Below are 19268 nucleotides of genomic sequence, written 5' to 3'. Positions count from 1 at the left end.
AGCTGGGTCTGGGATGAGGTGGGGGGCGGAGATTTGGAAGTTGGTAGATTCTACGTTAAGGTCGTATGGTCGTAAGCTCCTGAGGCAGAAGATGGGGTGTTCTTCCTCCAGTTTGCATGTGGCCTTGTGTTGATGTGGTGGAGGCCCAGGATGGACATGTTGGGGAATGAGAGGGAAAGTTGAAGTGGATAGAGATCAGAAGGTAGGGTTGATTTGAGCATACAGACTATAAATGTACCCTGAACCAATTCCCGGGTTTGTGCTCAGTCTCTCCGATGTAAAGGAGACGACATTGGGAGCAATAGATGCAATAAATCCTGCGGATTTGCACATGAATCTCTGCCGGACTTGGAATGATTCTTTGCGGCCTTGGACGGAGGTGAAGGGGAAGATGTGTGGGGGACAGATTTTGCACCTCTTGTGGCTGCAGGGGAATGTTCTGGGTGTGGAGGAGGGATTGGTGGGGAGTATGGATCTAACAAAAGAGCCGCGGAGGGAATGGTCCCTGTGAAAAGCGAATGGGGTTGGAAGGGAAATATCATTTTTGTGGTGGGGTCAGACTGCAGGTGACGGAAGTGGCAGACGATGATGCATTGGACTTGGAGATTAGTGGGGTGGACTATGAGGACCAGGAAACTCTACCCTTGTGGTTGGGGGTGTGTTGTTTGAGGACAGAGGTGCGGGAAATGGAGGAGATGCGTTTAAGGGCATTATTGAACACGGGGAGGGAAAATTGTGGTCTTTGAAGTAGAAGGACATCTGGGATGTCCTCGAGTGGAATTGCTCATCCTGAGAGCAGGTACAGCAGAAGCAGAGGAACCCTCATCTGCATCTTCTCCATTTCCCACACCTCTGCCCTCAAACAAACCCCACCAATCACAAAAAAGGTAGAGTTCCCCTTGTCCTCACATTCCACCCCACTAATCCCCAAGCCCAATGGATCATCGTCTGCCACTTACATCACCTGCAATCTGACTCCACCACTAAAATGATACTTCCCTCCCCACTCCTATCCGCATTTCAGAGGGACCGTTCCCTCTGTGACTTGTTCCTTAGGTCCACACTCCTTCCAACCCCTCCTCCACATCCAGAACCTTCCCCTGTGGCCGCAGGTGATGCAAAACCTGCCCCCTCATCTCCATCAATGGCCCCCAAGGAATCATTCCAAGTCCGGCAGAGATTCATGTGCATTTCCTTTAACCTGATGTATTGCATTCATTGCTCCCAATGTGGTCTCCTCCATATCAGAGAGATTGAGTGCAAACACAGGAACCAGTTGAGGGAGCATTTATGATCCATCAACAAACACATCGACTTGGACCCAATATACCGGCCACTACAGCGGACAGCTGAAACTGACAACCGGAAGCGGCAGGGACAGGCCACTATAAATGCCGGAGGAAACACCACAGAAAGCACTTCACAGGAGGCTCCCAAGTACTGAGGATGTCACCTAGACCGGGGATGAAACGTTTGCAACAACAATTTCCAGCTCGGCGAACAGAACCACAACAACGAGCACCCAAGCTACAAATATTCACCCAAACTCAGTTCTTGTGTGGAGAGGCAAATAAGACAGCAAGTAAAGAATCTAGGGAACAGTGATTGAGTAGGTGAAGGAGATGGCAAGTAGAATTGCAAGAGCGATGATGAGTAGGGCAAGCCATTGTGTGGTGTGTGTTCAAAAGACAATACATACATGGGGGAGGTGGTGGCATGGGACGTAATGCCTCTGGATTAATAATTCAGAGCCCTAAGATAATGTTCTTGGGATCACGGTTTGAATTTTAGGGTGTAGATTTGCTCGCTGAGCTGTAGGTTTGATATCCAGACGTTTCGTTACCTGGCTAGGTAACATCATCAGTGGCGACCTCCAAGTGAAGCGAAGCTGTTGTCTCCTGCTTTCTATTTATATCTTTCTCCTGGATGGCGTTCCTGGGGTTTGTGGTGATGTCATTTCCTGTTCGTTTTCTGAGGGGTTGATAGATGGCATCTCGATCTATGTGATTGTGTATGGCGTTGTGGTTAGAGTGCCAGGCCTCTAGGAATTCTCTGGCACGTCTTTGCTTAGCCTGTCCCAGGATAGTTGTGTTGTCCCAGTCGAAATGGTGGTTTTTTTCATCCGTGTGTAGGGCTATGAGGGAGAGGGGGTCATGTCTTTTTGTGGCTAGCTGGTGTTCATGTATCCTGGTGGCTAACCTTCTTCCTGTTTGTCCTACCTAGTGTTCGTGGCAGTCCTTGCATGGAATTTTTATAGATGACGTTGGTTTTGTCCATGGGTTGTACTGGGTCTTTTAAGTTTGTTAGTTTTTGTTTGAGTGTTGGTGGGTTTGTGTGCTACTAGAATTCCGAGGGGTCTCAGTAGTCTGGCTATCATTTCTGAAACTTCTTCGATCTATGGTAAGGTGGTTAGGGTTTCTGGCTTGTTTTGTCTGCTTGTCGTGGTTTGTTCTTGAGGAATCTGCGCACTGTTTTTTGAGTATCCGTTCTTCTTGAATACGTCGTATAGGTGGTTCTCCTCTGTTTTTCGAAGTTCGTCTGTGCTGCAGTGTGTGGTGGCTCGTTGGAATAGTGTTCTGATACAGCTTCGTTTGTGTGTGTTGGGATAGTTGCTGGTGTAGTTGAGTATTTGGTCAGTGTTTGTCAGTTTTCTGTATATGCAGGTTTGTAATTCTCACTTGTCCATTCTTTCTACTGTGACGTCCAGAAATGTGAGTTTGTTGTCAGTTTTTTCCTCATTGGTGAACTTTATGCCTGTGAGGGTGTTGTTGATGATGTTAAATGTCTCTTCTATCTTGTTTCGTTTTGTGATGACAAAGGTGTCATCTACGTAGCGAACCCAGATTTTTGGCCGCCACTGATGATGTTACCTAGCCAGGTAACGAAACGTCTGGATGTCAAACCTACAGCACAGCGAGCAAACCTACACCCTAAACCTCAACCTGAGCTACAAACCTTGCGAAAACGGTTTGAATCTCACCACCTCAGAGAATGAAATTTGAACTCAATGATGATTCTTGATTGTCATTAAAAAAAATTGTTCTCTAAAGTTATTTAGGGTTTGAAATCTATCATCCTTACCTAGTCTGGCCTATACTGATTCTAGAACCACAGCAGTGTATTTGACTCCGAACTACCCTCTGAAATGAACTAGCAAGCCACAAAGTTGATTCAAAGTCTGCTACAAAGTAAAGAATGAAACTGGACAGATGATCCAGCATTGACCGAAGCACCGGAAACAACAATGGTAAATCCGGTTCTGTCAAACCTGCAGAGTTCTTCAGTCTAACATCTGGGAGCTTACACTGAAGTTGGGAAAGCTGTCCCATAGACTAATCAACAGCCTGATGAAATCGCATCTTTGTCAGTATCCTAGATACCAACCTCATCATGTGTGGACATGACCTGTGCCATCAACAGGAAATACCCAACAGCAGTGATAGCACAGTGGTACACAGTTGCAAGGAAGTTGCCTTGGAAGTCCCTGATCTTGAGCCCATGTGATGGTGTCAGATCAGTCGTGAACAAGGAAATCTCTTGTGGATTGCCACCTAATGTTCTGTCTCCATCTCTGCATGTGAATCAACACTCCTCCATGTGGACCACCATTTTGGAAGAAGCCCTGACAGTGGCAGGGTACAGAATGTGCGCTGAGTGAGGAACTTCAGTGTCCATCACAGAGAGTGGCTAGGTATAAACTGTATAGTTAAAGTGAATATTGGATGTCTTAGATGATGAGATTGGGGAATTGGTGGTGAGGGACATAAAAATAGTAGCGACACACAATCAGTATTTCACCTCAGTTTTCACGGTAGAGGTTACTGAAACCATCCCAACAGTAACAGGTAATGCAGAGATTATAGAAAAGGAGGAACTTAAAACAAGGAATTGCCATCACTAGGTAAAGGTGCTGAGCAATCTAAAGGCTAACAAGTTCACAGGGCTTGGTGGCCTACCATAGAGACTTGAAGGAAGTAACAGCAAAGATAGTGGATCCATTGATTACCGAATTCCAAAATTCCCTAGATTCTGCTAAGTATTCCAGTAGATTAGCAAAATAATATGTAACACTCTTAGTCAAAAAAAGGAGGGAGGCAGAAATTAGGAAACTATAGACCAGTTTAACATCTGTCCGAGGGAAATTCTTAAAATCCATTAGTAAAGAAGTAGTAACAGAACAATTGGAAAGTCAAAATGTTATCCATCAATGTCAGCATGATTTTATGAAGGGTAAATCCTGTTTGTCGAACTTGCATGAGTTCTTTGAAATGTAACAAGTGAAGTGTATAGTGGGGTTCTGTAGATGTCCTGTACCTGGATTTCCAAAAGGCATTTGATAAAGTGCTCCAGAAAAGATTGATACACAAGATGAGATCATGTCGGCTTATGTGTAATATACAAGCTTGGATAGAGGTTTGGCTAACCAAAAGAAAACAGAGTGTTGGGATAAATGGGTCTTTTTATGATTGACAAGCTGTGACTAGTGGTTTGCTATAGGATTTGGCCTGCAGGCCACAACTATTTACAATCTATATTAATGTATTGGTTGCTGAATAGAATGTCATGGCCAGTGTTGCAGATGACACTAAAATAGATAAGTTACAATGAAGAAATTGGATTAAGGTTAGGAATTTATAAGAAATTTACAAATGATAGGTTAGGTGAATGGACCAAAATCTTGTCAATGGAGTTTAACATGGGTGTTTGAGGTTATCCATTGTGGTCAGAAGAATAAAAAAAACAAGTTATTATCTAGATGGAGAGAAAATTTCAACTTTTTCAGTGCAGAGGGATCTGAATGTCCTTAGGCATGAAAGTTAGTATGCAGGTACAGCAGGTAATAGAGGGCAAATGGAATTTTGGCATTTGTTGTAAAAAGAATCAAATATATTAGTAGGAAAGTGTTGTTGCAACTGATCGTGCTAAATGGCAGGGAAGGTATGAGAACTGGATTGTCTACTCCTGCTCCAAGTTCTTAGATTCTAGTTGAGCCTAAAGGGCGCATATGCTAAACTGGTCTGCAGTGGTTGGTGGGGAAATCAATACACGTACATAGCCTTGTCCGCATTGGTATATATATTGCACAAGCATGTGTCCATGATGTTATTGATAGAACTAACTACCAAACAGAGTGGAAATGAAGTCATGTCTTCACGTTGAGCATACCCTCCATCATGTTGTGTGGCTTTCCTACCAAGCCAAATGAGACTAGCAACTCAAACGGGGCATCCATGAGGTGTTATGGTCTGTCAGCAGCAGCAGAATTGTATTCAAGCATAATCTTTAACTTCATATCCAAGCATATTCCCTGCTCCACTATTGCCATCAAGCCAGGAACTAAACCCTGGTTCAATGAAGAATGCAGGAAGAAATTCCAAGAGCGTCACATGATATATCTAAAAATGAGATGTCACTCTGCTGAAGGTACAACACAGGACGACTTGCATGCAAAATATAGTCAACAGCATGCAATGGACAGGGCTAGTTGATCCCACAACAAACAAACTGTCTAAACTCTGAAATCCTGCCACATCCAGTTGAGACTGACCGTGGACAACTGAACAACTCACCAGTGAAGGCTCCATGAATATCCCCATCCCCAACAACGGTAGAGCCCAAAACATTAATGCAAAAGACAAGGCTAATTCGTTTAAATTCATTTTCAGCCAGAAGTGCCAAGTGGATGATCTACCTGGCGCAGATTATTGGCATTGAGTCTGTCCTGTTTTTCAGATGGGAAGGTGGAAGAGAAACTGAGCATTTGTCATTGGAAACTCCATAGTTAGGGGTCAGATAGGAGGTTCTGTGGGAATGAGAGAGACTCGCGGTTGGTGTATTGCCTCCCAGGTGCCAGGGTTTGTGATGTCGCTGATCATGTTTTCAGGATCCTTGAGGGGGATATAGGCACCAACAATATAGGTAGGAAGAGAGATGGTGATTTAGGGCAGAAGTTCAGGGAGTTAAGCTGGAAGCTGAGAGCTAGAACAAACAGAGTTGTTATCTCTGGTTTGTTGCCTGTGCCTTGTGCTAGTGAGGTGAGGAATAGGGAAAGAGAGGAATTGAACACATGGCTACAGGGATGGTGCAGAATGGAGGGTTTTGGATTCCTGAGTAATTGGGGCTCTTTCTGGAGTTGGTGGGGCGTCTACAAACAGGACGGTCTTCACCTGAACCAGAGGGGTACCAATATCCTAGGGGAGAAATTTGCAAATGCTCTTCAGGTGGGTTTAAACTAATTCGGCAGGGGGATGGGAATCGAAACTGTAGTTCGAATATATGGGAGGTTGAGAGTAGTGAAGTCAGAACTAAGATTTCAAGATCGCAAGAAGGCACCGGCAGGCATAAATGTTGGTTTGATGTGTGTCTACTTCAACGGCAGGCGCATCTGGAATAAGGTGGGTGAACTTGCAGCATGGGTTTGTACCTGGATTTCAATGTTGTGGCTATTTTAGAGACATGGGTAGAGGAGGGACAGGAATGGTTATTGCAAGTTCCGGGATTTAGATATTTCAGTAAGAACAGAGAAAATAGTAACAGAGGGGATGGTGTGGCACTGTCAGTCAAGGACAGTATTACAGTTGCTGAGAGGACGTTTGAGGACTCGTCCACTGAGGTAGTATGACTGAGATTAGAAACAGGAAAGGAGGTTACCATGTACCATGTTGGGAGTTTTCTATAGGCCTCCAAATTGTTCCAAACAAGTAGAGGATAGGATAGCAAAGATGATCCTTGATAGGAATGAGAGTGATAGGGTAGTTGTTATGGGGGACTTTAATTTTCCAAATATTGACTGTGAACACTATAGTTCAAGTACTTTAAATGGGTCAGTTTTTGTCCAGTGTGTGCAGAAGGGTTTTCTGACACAGTATGCAGATAGACCAACAAGGGGCAAGGCCTTATCAGACTTGCTACTGGGTAATGAACCCAGTCAGATGTTAGATTTGGAAGTAGATGAGCACTTTGGTGATAGTGACCACAATTTGGTGGTGTTGACTTTAGTGATGGAAAGGGATAGGTATATACTGCAGGGCAAGTGTTATAACTGGGGGAAAGGCAATTACGATGAGGATGCATAGGATGGGCAAGGAAACTGCAGGGGATGGGCACAGTTGAAATGTGGAGCTTATTCAAGGACCAATTACTGCAGGTCCTTCACAAGTATGTACCGGTCAGGCAGGGAAGAAGTTGTTGAGTGCTGGAGCTGTGGTTTACTAAGGAAGTTGAATCTCTTGTCAAGAGGAAGAAGAAGGCTTATGTTAGGATGAGATGTGATGGCTCAGTTACAGCACTTCAGAGTTACAAGTTAGCCAGGAAAGGCCTAAAGAGAGAGCTAAGAGCCAGGAGGGGACATAAGAAGTCATTGGTGGATAGGATCAAGGAAAACCCTCAGGCTTTCTATAAGTATATCAGGAATAAAAGAATGATTAGAGTAAGATTAGGGGCAATCAAGCATAGTGGTGGGAAGTTGTGCATAGAGTCAGAAGAGATAATGGAAGTGCTAAATGAATACTTTTCAACAGTATTCACACTGAATAAACACACTGTGGTCAAGAAGAATACTGAAATACAGGCTACTAGAGTAAATGGGATTGAGGTGCACAAGGAGGAGGTGTTAGCAATCATGGAAAGTGTAACAATAGATAAGTTCCCTGGACCAGATGGGCTTCATCCTAGGATTCTCTGGGAAACCAGGGAGGAGATTGCTGAGCCTTTGGCTTTGATCTTTATGTCGTCATTGTCTGCAGAAATAGTGTCAGAAGACTGGAGGATAGGAAATGTTGTTCCTTCTTTCAAGAAGAGGAGGAAAACAACCCTGGTAATTATAGACCAGTGAGCCTTACTTCAATTGTGGGTAAAGCGTTGGAAAGGCTTATAAAAGATAGGATTTATAATCATCTAGAGAGGAATAAGTTGATTACGGATAGACAACATGGTTTTGTGAAGGGTAGGTCGTGCCTCACAAAACATATTGAGTTCTTTGAGAAGGTGACCAAACAGGTCGATGAGAGTGAAGTAGTTGATGCGGTGTATATGGATTTCAGTAAGGCATTTGATAAGGTTCCCCATGGTAGGCTATTGCACAACTACGGAGGCATGGGATTGAGGGGGATTTAGCGGTTTGAAACCTAAGTTGGCAAGCAGAAAGAAGACAGATGGTGGTGGTTGATGGGAAATATTCATCCTGGAGTTCAGTTACTAGTGGGTATCGCAATGATCTGTTTTGGGTCTACTGTTGTTTGTCATTTTTATCAATGACCAGGAAGAGGGCATAGAAGGATGGGTTAGTAAATTTGTGGATGACACTAAGGTTGGTAGAGTTGTGGGTAGTGACGAAGGATGTTGTAGGTTACAGAGAGACATCGATAAGCTGCAGAACTGGGCTGAGAGGTGGCAAATGGAGTTTAATGCGGAAAAGTATGAGGTGATTCACTTTGGAAGGAGTAACAGGAATGCAGAGTACTGGGCTAATGGTAAGGTTCTTGGTAGTGTAGATGAACAGAGAGATCTCAGTGTTCCTTGAAAGTTGCCACCCAGTTTGATAGGGTTGTTAAGAAGGCATATACAGTGTGTTAGCTTTTATTGGTAGAGGGATTAAGTTTCGGAACCATGAGATCATGCTGGAGCTGTACAAAACTCTGGTGCGGCCACATTTGGAGTATTGCGTACAGTTCTGGTCACCGCATTATAGGAAGGATGTGGAAGCTTTGGAAAGGGTTCAGAGGAGATTTACTGGATATGGAGGGAAGGTCTTATGAGGAAAGGCTGTGGGACTTGAGGCTGTTATTGTGAGAGAGAAGGTGGTTGAGAGGTGACTTAATTGAGACATATAAGATAATCAGAGGGTTAGATTGGGTGAACAGTGAGAACCTTTTTCCTCAGATCGCGATGGCTAACACGTGGGGACATAGCTTTAAATTGAAGGGTGATAGATATAGGACAGATGTCAGAGGTAGTTTTCTTTACTCAGAGAGTAGTAGAGTAGTGGAACGCAGTGCCTGCATCAGTAGTAGACTTGCCAACTTTATTGGCATTTAATGGTCATTGGATAGGCATATGGATGAGAACGGAATAGTGTAGGTTAGATGGGCTTCAGATTGGTTGCACAGGTCGGCATAACATTGAGGGCCGAACGGCCTGTACAGCACTGTAATGTTCGATGTTCAATGTACCTCGATTGCATCCTGAGCATCCAGGCATCACAAATGGCAATCTTCAATTAATTTAATTCACTCCACGATATCAAGAAACAGTCGAAGGGACTAGATATTACAAAGACTATGTACCTTGACAACATTCTGACAACAGGAATGAAAACATGCTCCAGAATCAGCTGCAAATCTAACCAAGCTGTTCTAATACAGCCACACACTGGCATCTACCTTGAATGTGGTAAATTGCCCAGGTATGTCCTGTGTACAAAAAGCAGAACCAATCCAAACCAGCCAGTTACAGTCCTATCAGTCTACTCTCAGTCATCAGCAAAGCAATAGAAGGAGCCATCGACAGTGACATCAAGCAGTATTTGCTCAGCAGTAACCTACTTTCTGATGATCTGTTTGGATTCTACCAGGACCACTCAACTTCTGACCTCATTACAACTTTGGTCCAAAGATGGAAAAAGAGCTGAATTCCAAAGGTGAGGAGAATGTGGCTGTCCTTGGCATCAGTGCAGCATTTTTAGTATGGCATCAAAGTAGCGTTTGACAGAGCATGGCAGAAAGGACCACTTGCAAAATTAGGAGACTAGTGAGAAGCAAGTGGAAAATTCTCAATTGGTTGGAGTCACATCTAGCATTCAGGAAAGTGGTTATGATTTTGGAAGATCAGACACCACAGTGCCAAGCCATCACTGCAGGATTTCCTCAGGGTAGTGCCCTAGGCCCAACCAGCTTCATCAATGACCTTCCTTATGTCATGTTTAGAAGTGCTAATGATTGTATGATGTTTAACCTTACTCGTGATTCTCAGATAGCAAAGCTACTTATGATTTTATGTGACAAGACATGGACAACATTCCGTCTTAGCTTACTAAGTGACAGGTGACATTCACGTGTTCAGAGAGAATCTAACCATCAACCCTTGATGTTCAGCAACATTTCCACCATGAAGTTTACCAATTAGCAACATCCTGGGGCTGACCATTGACATCAAGCTGAGCCACACCAACTATATAGATACTGTGGATACAAGAGCATGCCAAAGGTTAGGAATTCTGTGACAAGACCTCCTCACTCCCTACTGAAGGTCTACTATCCACAAGACCTAAATCAGAAATATAAAGGAACCCTCTCCACTTGCCTGGATGGTTGCAGCTCCAACAACACTCAAAGCTCTGCTCTATCAAAGACAAAGCAGCCCATTTGATTAGAATCCCCCCAGCTAATACATTCTATGTTCATTTCTTTCACCATTGATGCACAGTTCCAGAAGTGTGTACCATCTAAAAGTTGCACTGCACTTACTTACAAAGACTCCTCCTATAGCATCTTTCAAATCCTTGACCTCTACTACCTAGAAGGACAAGGGCAGTAAATGCATGGAACACCACCTGGAAGATCGCCCACTGCAAGCCACACACCATCCCAATTGGGAACTATTTCACAGTTTCTTCACTGTTGCTGGGTCAAAATTGTGGAACTCTTTCATGTTCCTACAGTTCAAGGATTTCAGCAGTTCAAGCTTACCACTTGTTCTCCCTGGCAATTAGGAATGTTAGGCAATAAATGCTAGCTTGGGCAGCACCACTGCATCCAATGAATGAATTTTTAAAAAGCTGCGCAATGCGTGGGGGGAATGCTTGTCAAATTTGTGTTTCAGGTGAACAATGAAGATGTCAGCAACATCAAACTCGTGTTCCAATGCCGTGGCTGGACTTTGAGTTGTTATTTAAGCATTGTAATGCTGTAATAATGTGCTAATGTATTCTAATGATATTGCTATTCACATTCATCCACTCAGACAGACTGAGCTTCAACATACAGTGTATAAATTTAATATGTCAACAACAGAAATGAGTTCTCAAATCTCATTCCACTCGCGTTAACAAGCAAGCCACAAACAAGCGTAAACCCAAAGTGGGAATTTGTCAGCAATGTAACGTTTTGTCAGATCCAGTGAAACATCTGTATAGAATTCCAAAACCTAATGCATATTACAATGTTGCGATTCACGAAGATATTCCATTGTTCCTGCACTTGCTCACTGACAAAAATCTGATCCCTTTCAGCAATAGAGATGCACAGTTTCTTAGAGAAGACAAGTTTCTAGCCAACTGACGTGAACAACCCATATTGGATGCTCTGACTTCCTCACACACTAACAAGTTTTTCTGCTGTAACATGCGTTTCCTCAACCTGAATTCGCTGTAGTGTGATTGACGAATTGGGGATACTGTTTCTAAAGCATGGATTTTTAAAACATGTGTTGGCTGTAACGTGATTACATCACCAACACTTTAAGCACTATTTCTGAACCACAATTTTTCCACAACACAGGGGTTGCACAAGAACACGACCATCATGTTATTAGATTAGATTAGATTACATTACATTACAGTGTGGAAACAGGCCCTTCGGCCCAACAAGTCCATACCGACCCGCCGAAGCGAAACCCACCCATACCCCTACATTTACCCCTTACCTAACAGTATGGGCAATTTAGCATGGCCAATTCACCTGACCCTGCACATCTTTGGACTGTGGGAGGAAACCGGAGCACCCGGAGGAAACCCACGCAGACACGGGGAGAACGTGCAAACTCCACACAGTCAGTCGCCTGAGGCGGGAATTGAACCCGGGTCTCTGGCGCTGTGAGGCAGCAGTGCTAACCACTGTGCCACCGTGCCGCCCACAAAGAACTGACTGTACTCAGCTCCCGGTCTTGAAAGAAAGAATGCTATTTTGATATGGCCTGAAAATGGTGGCCAGCATAAATTAATTGTCATTATCTTCATTTCATGACTGTAATTATGAACTAATGTACAAACAAGAGATGCTCTTCTTGACTCAGGATTTCCCTTGAAGGTTGACTGGCCAAAATACATTGGGCATTTCTCTCAATTCCACACTGGAATGCAATAGGAATAATAAAGGCATTCTTTTCAAGGACAGTTCAACTGGGCAATAAATGTTAGCCTTGCCAGAGATGGTCAAATCCCATGAACAAATGAAAAGAAAATTCATCAAAAAAGTGCAAGTAGTTTGTCTATTGATTAAATTTGTATTTTGGTTTATAGCACATAGAGTTGAACCAAAGGCTGAAAAGTTTTAATATCCTTGGTGTCCATATCTTCCTTGGAGCTGTAAGAATAATTAAAGTCAGGGAGCAAAAGTTTCTATTTTTAATCTGTTGCATGTGATTTCGTTTTTGAAATTTGTTTAGAGACATCTTCATTTTCTTTCATAACTTTTTTTAAAGGTTGGAACAGGACCTGGAGTCGGATTTAATGTCAATATTGCTTGGACAGGTGGTGTGGATCCCTCTAATGGAGATGTGGAGTACTTGACAGCTTTCAGGTGAATTTTTATTTGCATGGAGCTTTTGTGCAAAAACCTTTTCAACTCTAACAAATTTAGAAAATGCTTTTCTTGATAACTAAAGTTCACCTGACATTGTAGCAATTCTCTCCATACCTATATATCCCTGCATCACCTACATGTCATCTTCTATTTATCCATAACACCCTAGATGTAGCAGTCTTCCACTAAAATAAATAATGCAATTAAAATCCAGACAAATTCATTAGCATCGCACAAAAAAGCTTTAATTTAAAAGCCTGCGGATTAAATATTGATTGATTGCAGCAATTAAGTTATTTTTCTGAAACTCATAATTATTTTACTTCCAGTGAAATCAAGCTTAGAATATTGCTTCAGGTGTTCACCTGCATGTAATTAACACCACAGCAATTTGAACTGGAGCAGCTGAGCTGGGGCTGCTAGTTGTACAGATGGTGTATTTAGACCTGCTCATCTTGTAGTTTGCGCTCTCAAGAACTATCTATAAATACTTCCTAAATCAGTTGATTCTGGGGGGGGGGAAAATCGAATAAAGTGCAGGAAAAAAAAATAGCAAAACGTTTCATTCAAAGGAACTAACATTTGGGAAAGGGAGCTTCCAGGAAATGGTCAAGAGCCTCAGGCAGGGTAACACTAAACAGACTAGAAGCCAAATTTTGTTGCTTGCATGCTACAGGGTCAGGCTGAAGTTGGATCAGATAATTGAATATAATGAAATCCAGAAGGCTGCCCTTTTTCCTTTTTGCATACCCAGCATATCACAAATTTTGTAGACTTAGGTTTGTTCTTACACTTGTGTAGTTCCAGCTGCTGTCTTTGAGGCCATCATTGTTTGATGTTAGAAAATTATCCCAGTGCTGTTTTCAATCATTGGAGTTCAGCTGACTTTTACTGACTTTAAAGGCCATATGTCTGCTGTTTTCTTGTTTGCAAACAAAAAAAAGGTGCAAACCTTGCTACATTTATAACAAGGTATTGAATAATAACGAGGATGGTGGCAGATGAATTGAATTGTTGCAATTTTGCAGCATAATTTTGAATGTTACGAGAAAAAAATTTTATCTACATTTTTTGGTTTTAAAACGTGCGTTTCTTAGACTCTACAATGTTTATAGTAAGCTCTCAGTAAGGTTAATACAAGTACTGATAATGTAATTGTTTCTAAAAATCCTGTTGTTATAAGGACCTTGTTCTTGCCATAAGAGCTTTCATTTTATTGACCAGAACTGACCACGATTTTGTTATCTTTGGGTTCCAGGAACCTGTGGGGCAGCAGAGCCGGACATGTTTCCACTGTGTTTGCCGTCATGTATTTAGTGCGTCCTATAGAGAAAGAATGATTATATCTACATAGGCACTCATTTGTCTGTTCAAACATCCTCATGATAAAACAGCTCTGTTAGAAATCTATTAATATATAGTGCAATCCTATGGTATGAAGATAACAGTAGATAGGTTTGATTTCTTCTCTCCTAGAAAATGGTAACTCATTGTAATTTAGTCCCATGTGTTCTCCTAGCTCACTAGCGCCTTTGTTACTGACAATTCTTTATGTGTATTCCTATATGACCATGGAAGGTATTACAACTAAATTGAATCCGGTTATTATTTCACTGCTACATATGTAAAATTTAAAATAGATTGGACAATAAATGGGAACTGAAGGCCCAACAGAATCTCTTTGCATTCCTGGCTCCCACCCAAGCTTGAAGACATTGAGGCAAATTCTAGTGACTTTCTACTTGGCATAATTTAGACCAGCTAACTTGGTAGAGAACAAGATTTGATTTGGAATTTTACTGGATAATTTGGCACCATGATATGCTATATAATGCATTTAGAGTATTATTTTATTATTTAAGCTATGCATGTTGAATTAACTCCTGCATTGAAAACTACATAAAGAATGAACTTTCTTTAAAACTGATTGCTTGACATATTGAAAACAAATCTACATTTGGCACACAACTGCCAGAATTGCATGTGCTTTCTATATGCCACGGTGCCAATACATTTGATGATAAATGCTGTTGGACTAAAGTTTACACCATATGGGCATGTGTTATTTGTTAGTCTAGAGTCACTTAAATGTGAGTAGTGACCACCTACTGTTCAATCGCTTCATGGGTATGAACTCATTCTTGAGTTTAAGGAAACTGCTTCCTGAGTTGCATTAATGAGACAGTGTCCCTTTTATAAATCTGAATGGACTGGAATTGAAAGCTATCAAAAATTAAACCTATACAGTACAATTTGTTAGTACTTAAAATGAACAATAAGTAAGCTCTTTTCCAGTGAGATAAATTGGAAAGAGATGGGCAATAAATGTTGGTATAGCCAGTGATATCCTGATCCCAAGAATGAATTAAACTAAACTTGAATGGTCGGAGGAGGTTTTTTTTCATGGTTAGTAGTAAAGTTTCTGGAGACAAGGTAGTGCTTCCTACATCACTTTCAATTATAGCTATATATAACCTTTGAATGTGAAGCATTTGTGTTTATCTGCAGTCCAGAACTATGCAACTTGATTTTTTTTGTTTTCTAGGACGGTAGTGATGCCCATTGCCAATGAATTTTCTCCTGACGTTGTGCTGGTATCTGCTGGCTTTGATGCTGTGGAAGGCCATCCCTCACCACTCGGTGGATACTCTGCGACAGCCAAGTGTAAGTTGTCACACCAAAATTTGGATCTTGAAAGTTACTTTGCTAGGCCTTCATGTTCAGACCAACTGACCACTGGCTCGTTGGTAATGCTGTTGACTGAGCCAGAAAGGAGGAGTATGGACCCTACTCTCAACGATCCCAATGAGGGGAAACCAAAGCAGTAGCTCTGAAAGTTAGTTCGGAAAATTTGAACTCTCTAAAGGTGAATCACTCCCATTATTAAAAAAATGGCTTTAACTTATTAGATTTGCTGTAGCTTACCTCATAGAAGTTGCTCTGGACATGAAAATTCTAAGTATTTTAACTGAGACTTGAGTTGTTAGCATTTTCCACAGGGCAGATGCAATGGATGAATGGATATATAAATATTTTCTGCATCATGGCACATTTCTCCCTTTGGGAGTCTGAAAATATGTTTCAAACGTTAGGGTGGGTTTTCTTTAGATTAGATTCCCTACAATATTGAAACAGCCCCTTCGGCCCAACAAGTCCACGCCAACCCTCCGAAGAGTAACCCACCCAGACCCATTCCCCTACATTTGCCCCTGACTTATGCACCTAACACTATGAGCAGTTTAGCATGGCCAATTCACCTGACCTGCACATCTTTTGGATTGTGGGAGGAAACTGGAGCACCCAGAGAAAACCCACGCAGATACGGGGTGAATGTGCAAACTCCACACATAGTCACCCGAGGCAGGAATCAAACCTGGGTCTCTGGTGTTGTGAGGCAACAGTGCTTACCACAGAGCCACCATGCCACCCATATCTGTCAGTGTTTTTGTGGTTCCTCCACAATTTGAAAAAAATGCTTTAAATCACTTTCATTACATTTCTGGAGGCAATGAGAATCTTATCAATCCTGGGTTCCAACCTTAAAGAAATATTTAATGTGCAGAGTTAAGCATTTTTGTTATCACCTCAGGCGACAGAGTACCTGAAACAGTAATTCTCTTTTCAACTTTCAAAATTTGAATGATGTTTCTATACTTATACTTTAGAAATTATCTTGCACCCAATTAATTAAAATTCTCTCAATTTCTTTTTAAAATGTAATTTACAATTGGAAAATTCCAAATTAAGCCTGCACACCCAGTTAAAACTGTTTAGCCCTAAAATAAAAGATATATATGGCCCAAGTTGATTTCATTTAAATAAATAAATACATTGCTCTCTTTTTGACTGAGTATATTAAAAAAACTAAAGCCTAATTAAATGTACATTTTTTAAATTATTGCACTACTTCAATTTTAAAAGTATAATTAAACTTTGAGTATCACAGCACAGAGACTAAAATAAGATAGAGAACTTGGAAAAAATCAGAATATAAATTTGAATCATAATTTCAAACATGTGCCAATTTTAGAATTGTGCCTGACATGCAAAATCTGTTTGCTGCCATTAACATTACAGTTTCTAGTTCACTGCTCAAATTCAAGGTGAGACTTTTTTGTTTGGCAGTTATATAATTAACAGGAGCTATTATTCATTGCTGATCTCCAAGAATCTAACCTCAAAAACTGTTGATACAAAAGTGGCTGTAGAGAGACACCTGAGTTGAATATGGTCATTAGTGCACTGTGTAGTGTTGAGCCTTTTCCATTTGCACCCAATAGGTTGCTAACAACAAAAGAGTTATGTTCATGATTAGATTAGATTAGATTACTTACCGTGTGGAAACAGGCCCTTCGGCCCAACAAGTCCACACCGACCCTCCGAAGATCAACCCACCCAAACCCATTCCCCTACATTTACTCCTTCACCTAACACTACGGGCAATTTAGCACGGCCAATTCACCTACCCTGCTCATTTTTGGACTGTGGGAGGAAACCAGAGCACCCGGAGGAAACCTACGCAGACACGGGGAGAATGTGCAAACCCCACACGGACAGTTGCCTGAGGAGGGAATTGAACCCGGGTCTGTGGCGCTGTGAGGCAGCAGTGCTAACCACTGTGCTACCGTGCCGCCCACTGTGCTACCGAACTACTATTCATTTTATATTAGCTCCTACTTAACAAGGTTAATGCACACAGGACAGTTTTTTTGTAATATTAAATAGATCATTTTATAAAGGTGGAATGCTAGTTTTTTTTCTATTCTTTCACTATCTTTGATTTAATTCTGAAAGAGAAAAGATTTGAAAGAACTGTATCAGTATAACAACAAAATAGCTATTAAGTGGTTTCAAAAAAAAGACCATGAGGAATCCCATTTAATTCAGGCTGAAAGTGTAATACTGCAGGACTTTTTTTTTCTGACTACTTTGCCGCATAATAGGGAATTGAAACCTTATTTTTTCTTTACATTTTTCATTGTTCTTAAGAGTCTATCATAAATCAAATTTTGTGGAAAAGCTTGTCTTATTTATATGGCAGAAAAAGGAATAGCTTGATCAATATCAATTAGCTTTCATCCTCTGATCTTTCCCACTACAGCAGATATAAATGTACAATTAAATGACATCCACATTCTTCAATGTGCTTGTAGTGTTATATGCTTTTGGGAAATAATTGATCCCACTACCTTTCAGCACCCAGATTTATGGGCTGTACGTGGTAAGACTGGAAAACTATTGAAGTTGTGACAAGTACAAAATTAAATCATAATTCAAGCAATAGAATGGAACAAAAATCAATGCTGACTTCATTTTCTCTTTACTGAAATTAAGTTGTTGAAATTCAGACACTACTTGGAAATTTAAGAGAATAACTCCATGCAATTGAAATTATTTTTGTAATCATTTAGCTTCAGATTTGCAATAATTAGTGTAAATGTTAAACTACTAATAAGAAATAAGCCAACAATGTGTGAAAAAACTTTTCACTATGACCAATGGCTGCAATGGTTTGGGAAGAGGCATCAAAGTCAAAACAGCAACCTGTAATCATTCTTGGAAGTTTGTGTGCAGCATTTGTAGATGGAAGGAGACTAATGATAATGAACTGACATTTCACAGCAAAAGTCTAAACATCTTCAAAGGATTTCCATGTCTGATTATTGACCTTATCAAATAAATATAAAGGCTGTAAGTTTGAAACATGAACATGACAATATGCATAATAGGTGTACTTTCAAAGAATTAGGGAAATAGAATTAATTTACATTGCTCTATGGTTTTAATTATCCTAAAATTATGTTCAAGATAATTTCATGATAGAATGTGTTTCCAAGTTTACCATTCTCAAAATGATTGTGTGCAGAAAATAGGGAGAAGAAATTTTCTTCATAATGTTAGTTTATGTGATTAATATATATTTATTTCTTAGGTTTTGGCTACCTGACCAAACAGCTGATGAAGCTGGCTGCAGGACGTGTGGTTCTTGCTTTGGAAGGAGGACATGATCTCACTGCCATCTGTGATGCATCCGAGTCCTGTGTTTCAGCCCTGCTGGGTAATGAGGTATGTACAGTCAAAATCAAAACCAGACCATGTTGTAAACATTCTACATTAACTTAACAGGCATAGGTGCTAAACTGACAATCCATGCTTGATATATTGGAGTGTAGAATGTAGTTTAAGTAAATAATGTCATTAACATTTCAGTGATTCAGCTAAAATCTCACTGTGTCTTTAGGACATTTAAACTTTTCCAATCAGTTTCTTTTGTTTACGTACATACCGAGAATTTTGATGATCAAGAATGCATTACAAATTCAGTTAGTGGAAGCAATAACTCTTATAATTTAAAATCTCACTTTTTGAAAGTGGAAAATAGAAGTCACAAGGTTATTTATTTCCAGGCAATAGTAGCGTAATTAATGCTTGTTTATAATAATGTATTATTTATTTTATTCCCTAGCTTGATCCTCTTCCACAAGAAATACTTCAACAAAAACCCAACACAAATGCTGTTGCATCACTAGAAAAAGTTATAGAAATTCAGAGTAAGTTGTCTCATTGCACATAACCTAACCGCTTATTAACACATTGATGTAATAAATATCTGTCATAAGACTGTTTGACAATAATGCTGGTTAAAAAATATACTTTCAAGTTTTGAGCCACTTCTAAAATGGCTGTTCCTTAATGCCAACTTTACATTACAATGCTGCCAGCACTTAAAGTCCTGACTTGGGGAGGAAT

General features: G+C 40.9%; 1 protein-coding gene across 14 annotated transcripts in view; it reads left to right on the top strand.

Moving 5' to 3' along the window:
- hdac5 (histone deacetylase 5) overlaps positions 1-19268 on the top strand; it is a 438683-nt gene that overhangs the window by 405671 nt on the left and 13744 nt on the right. For all 14 annotated transcript variants that reach the window (XM_087977867.1, XM_043675117.2, XM_043675114.2 and 11 more), the window contains 4 exons: positions 12418-12515; positions 15064-15182; positions 18451-18584; positions 18985-19069. In XM_087977867.1, coding sequence (XP_087833993.1) covers positions 12418-12515; positions 15064-15182; positions 18451-18584; positions 18985-19069 — 436 coding nt within the window. The remainder of the gene's footprint in view (positions 1-12417; positions 12516-15063; positions 15183-18450; positions 18585-18984; positions 19070-19268) is intronic.

The sequence above is a fragment of the Chiloscyllium plagiosum genome, unplaced genomic scaffold (genome assembly GCF_037043375.1).
Source record: "Chiloscyllium plagiosum isolate Xiang-an unplaced genomic scaffold, Cpla_swu_hap1 HiC_scaffold_32, whole genome shotgun sequence".
NCBI lineage: Eukaryota > Metazoa > Chordata > Chondrichthyes > Orectolobiformes > Hemiscylliidae > Chiloscyllium > Chiloscyllium plagiosum.
This window is presented reverse-complemented; position numbering and strand designations above follow the sequence as displayed.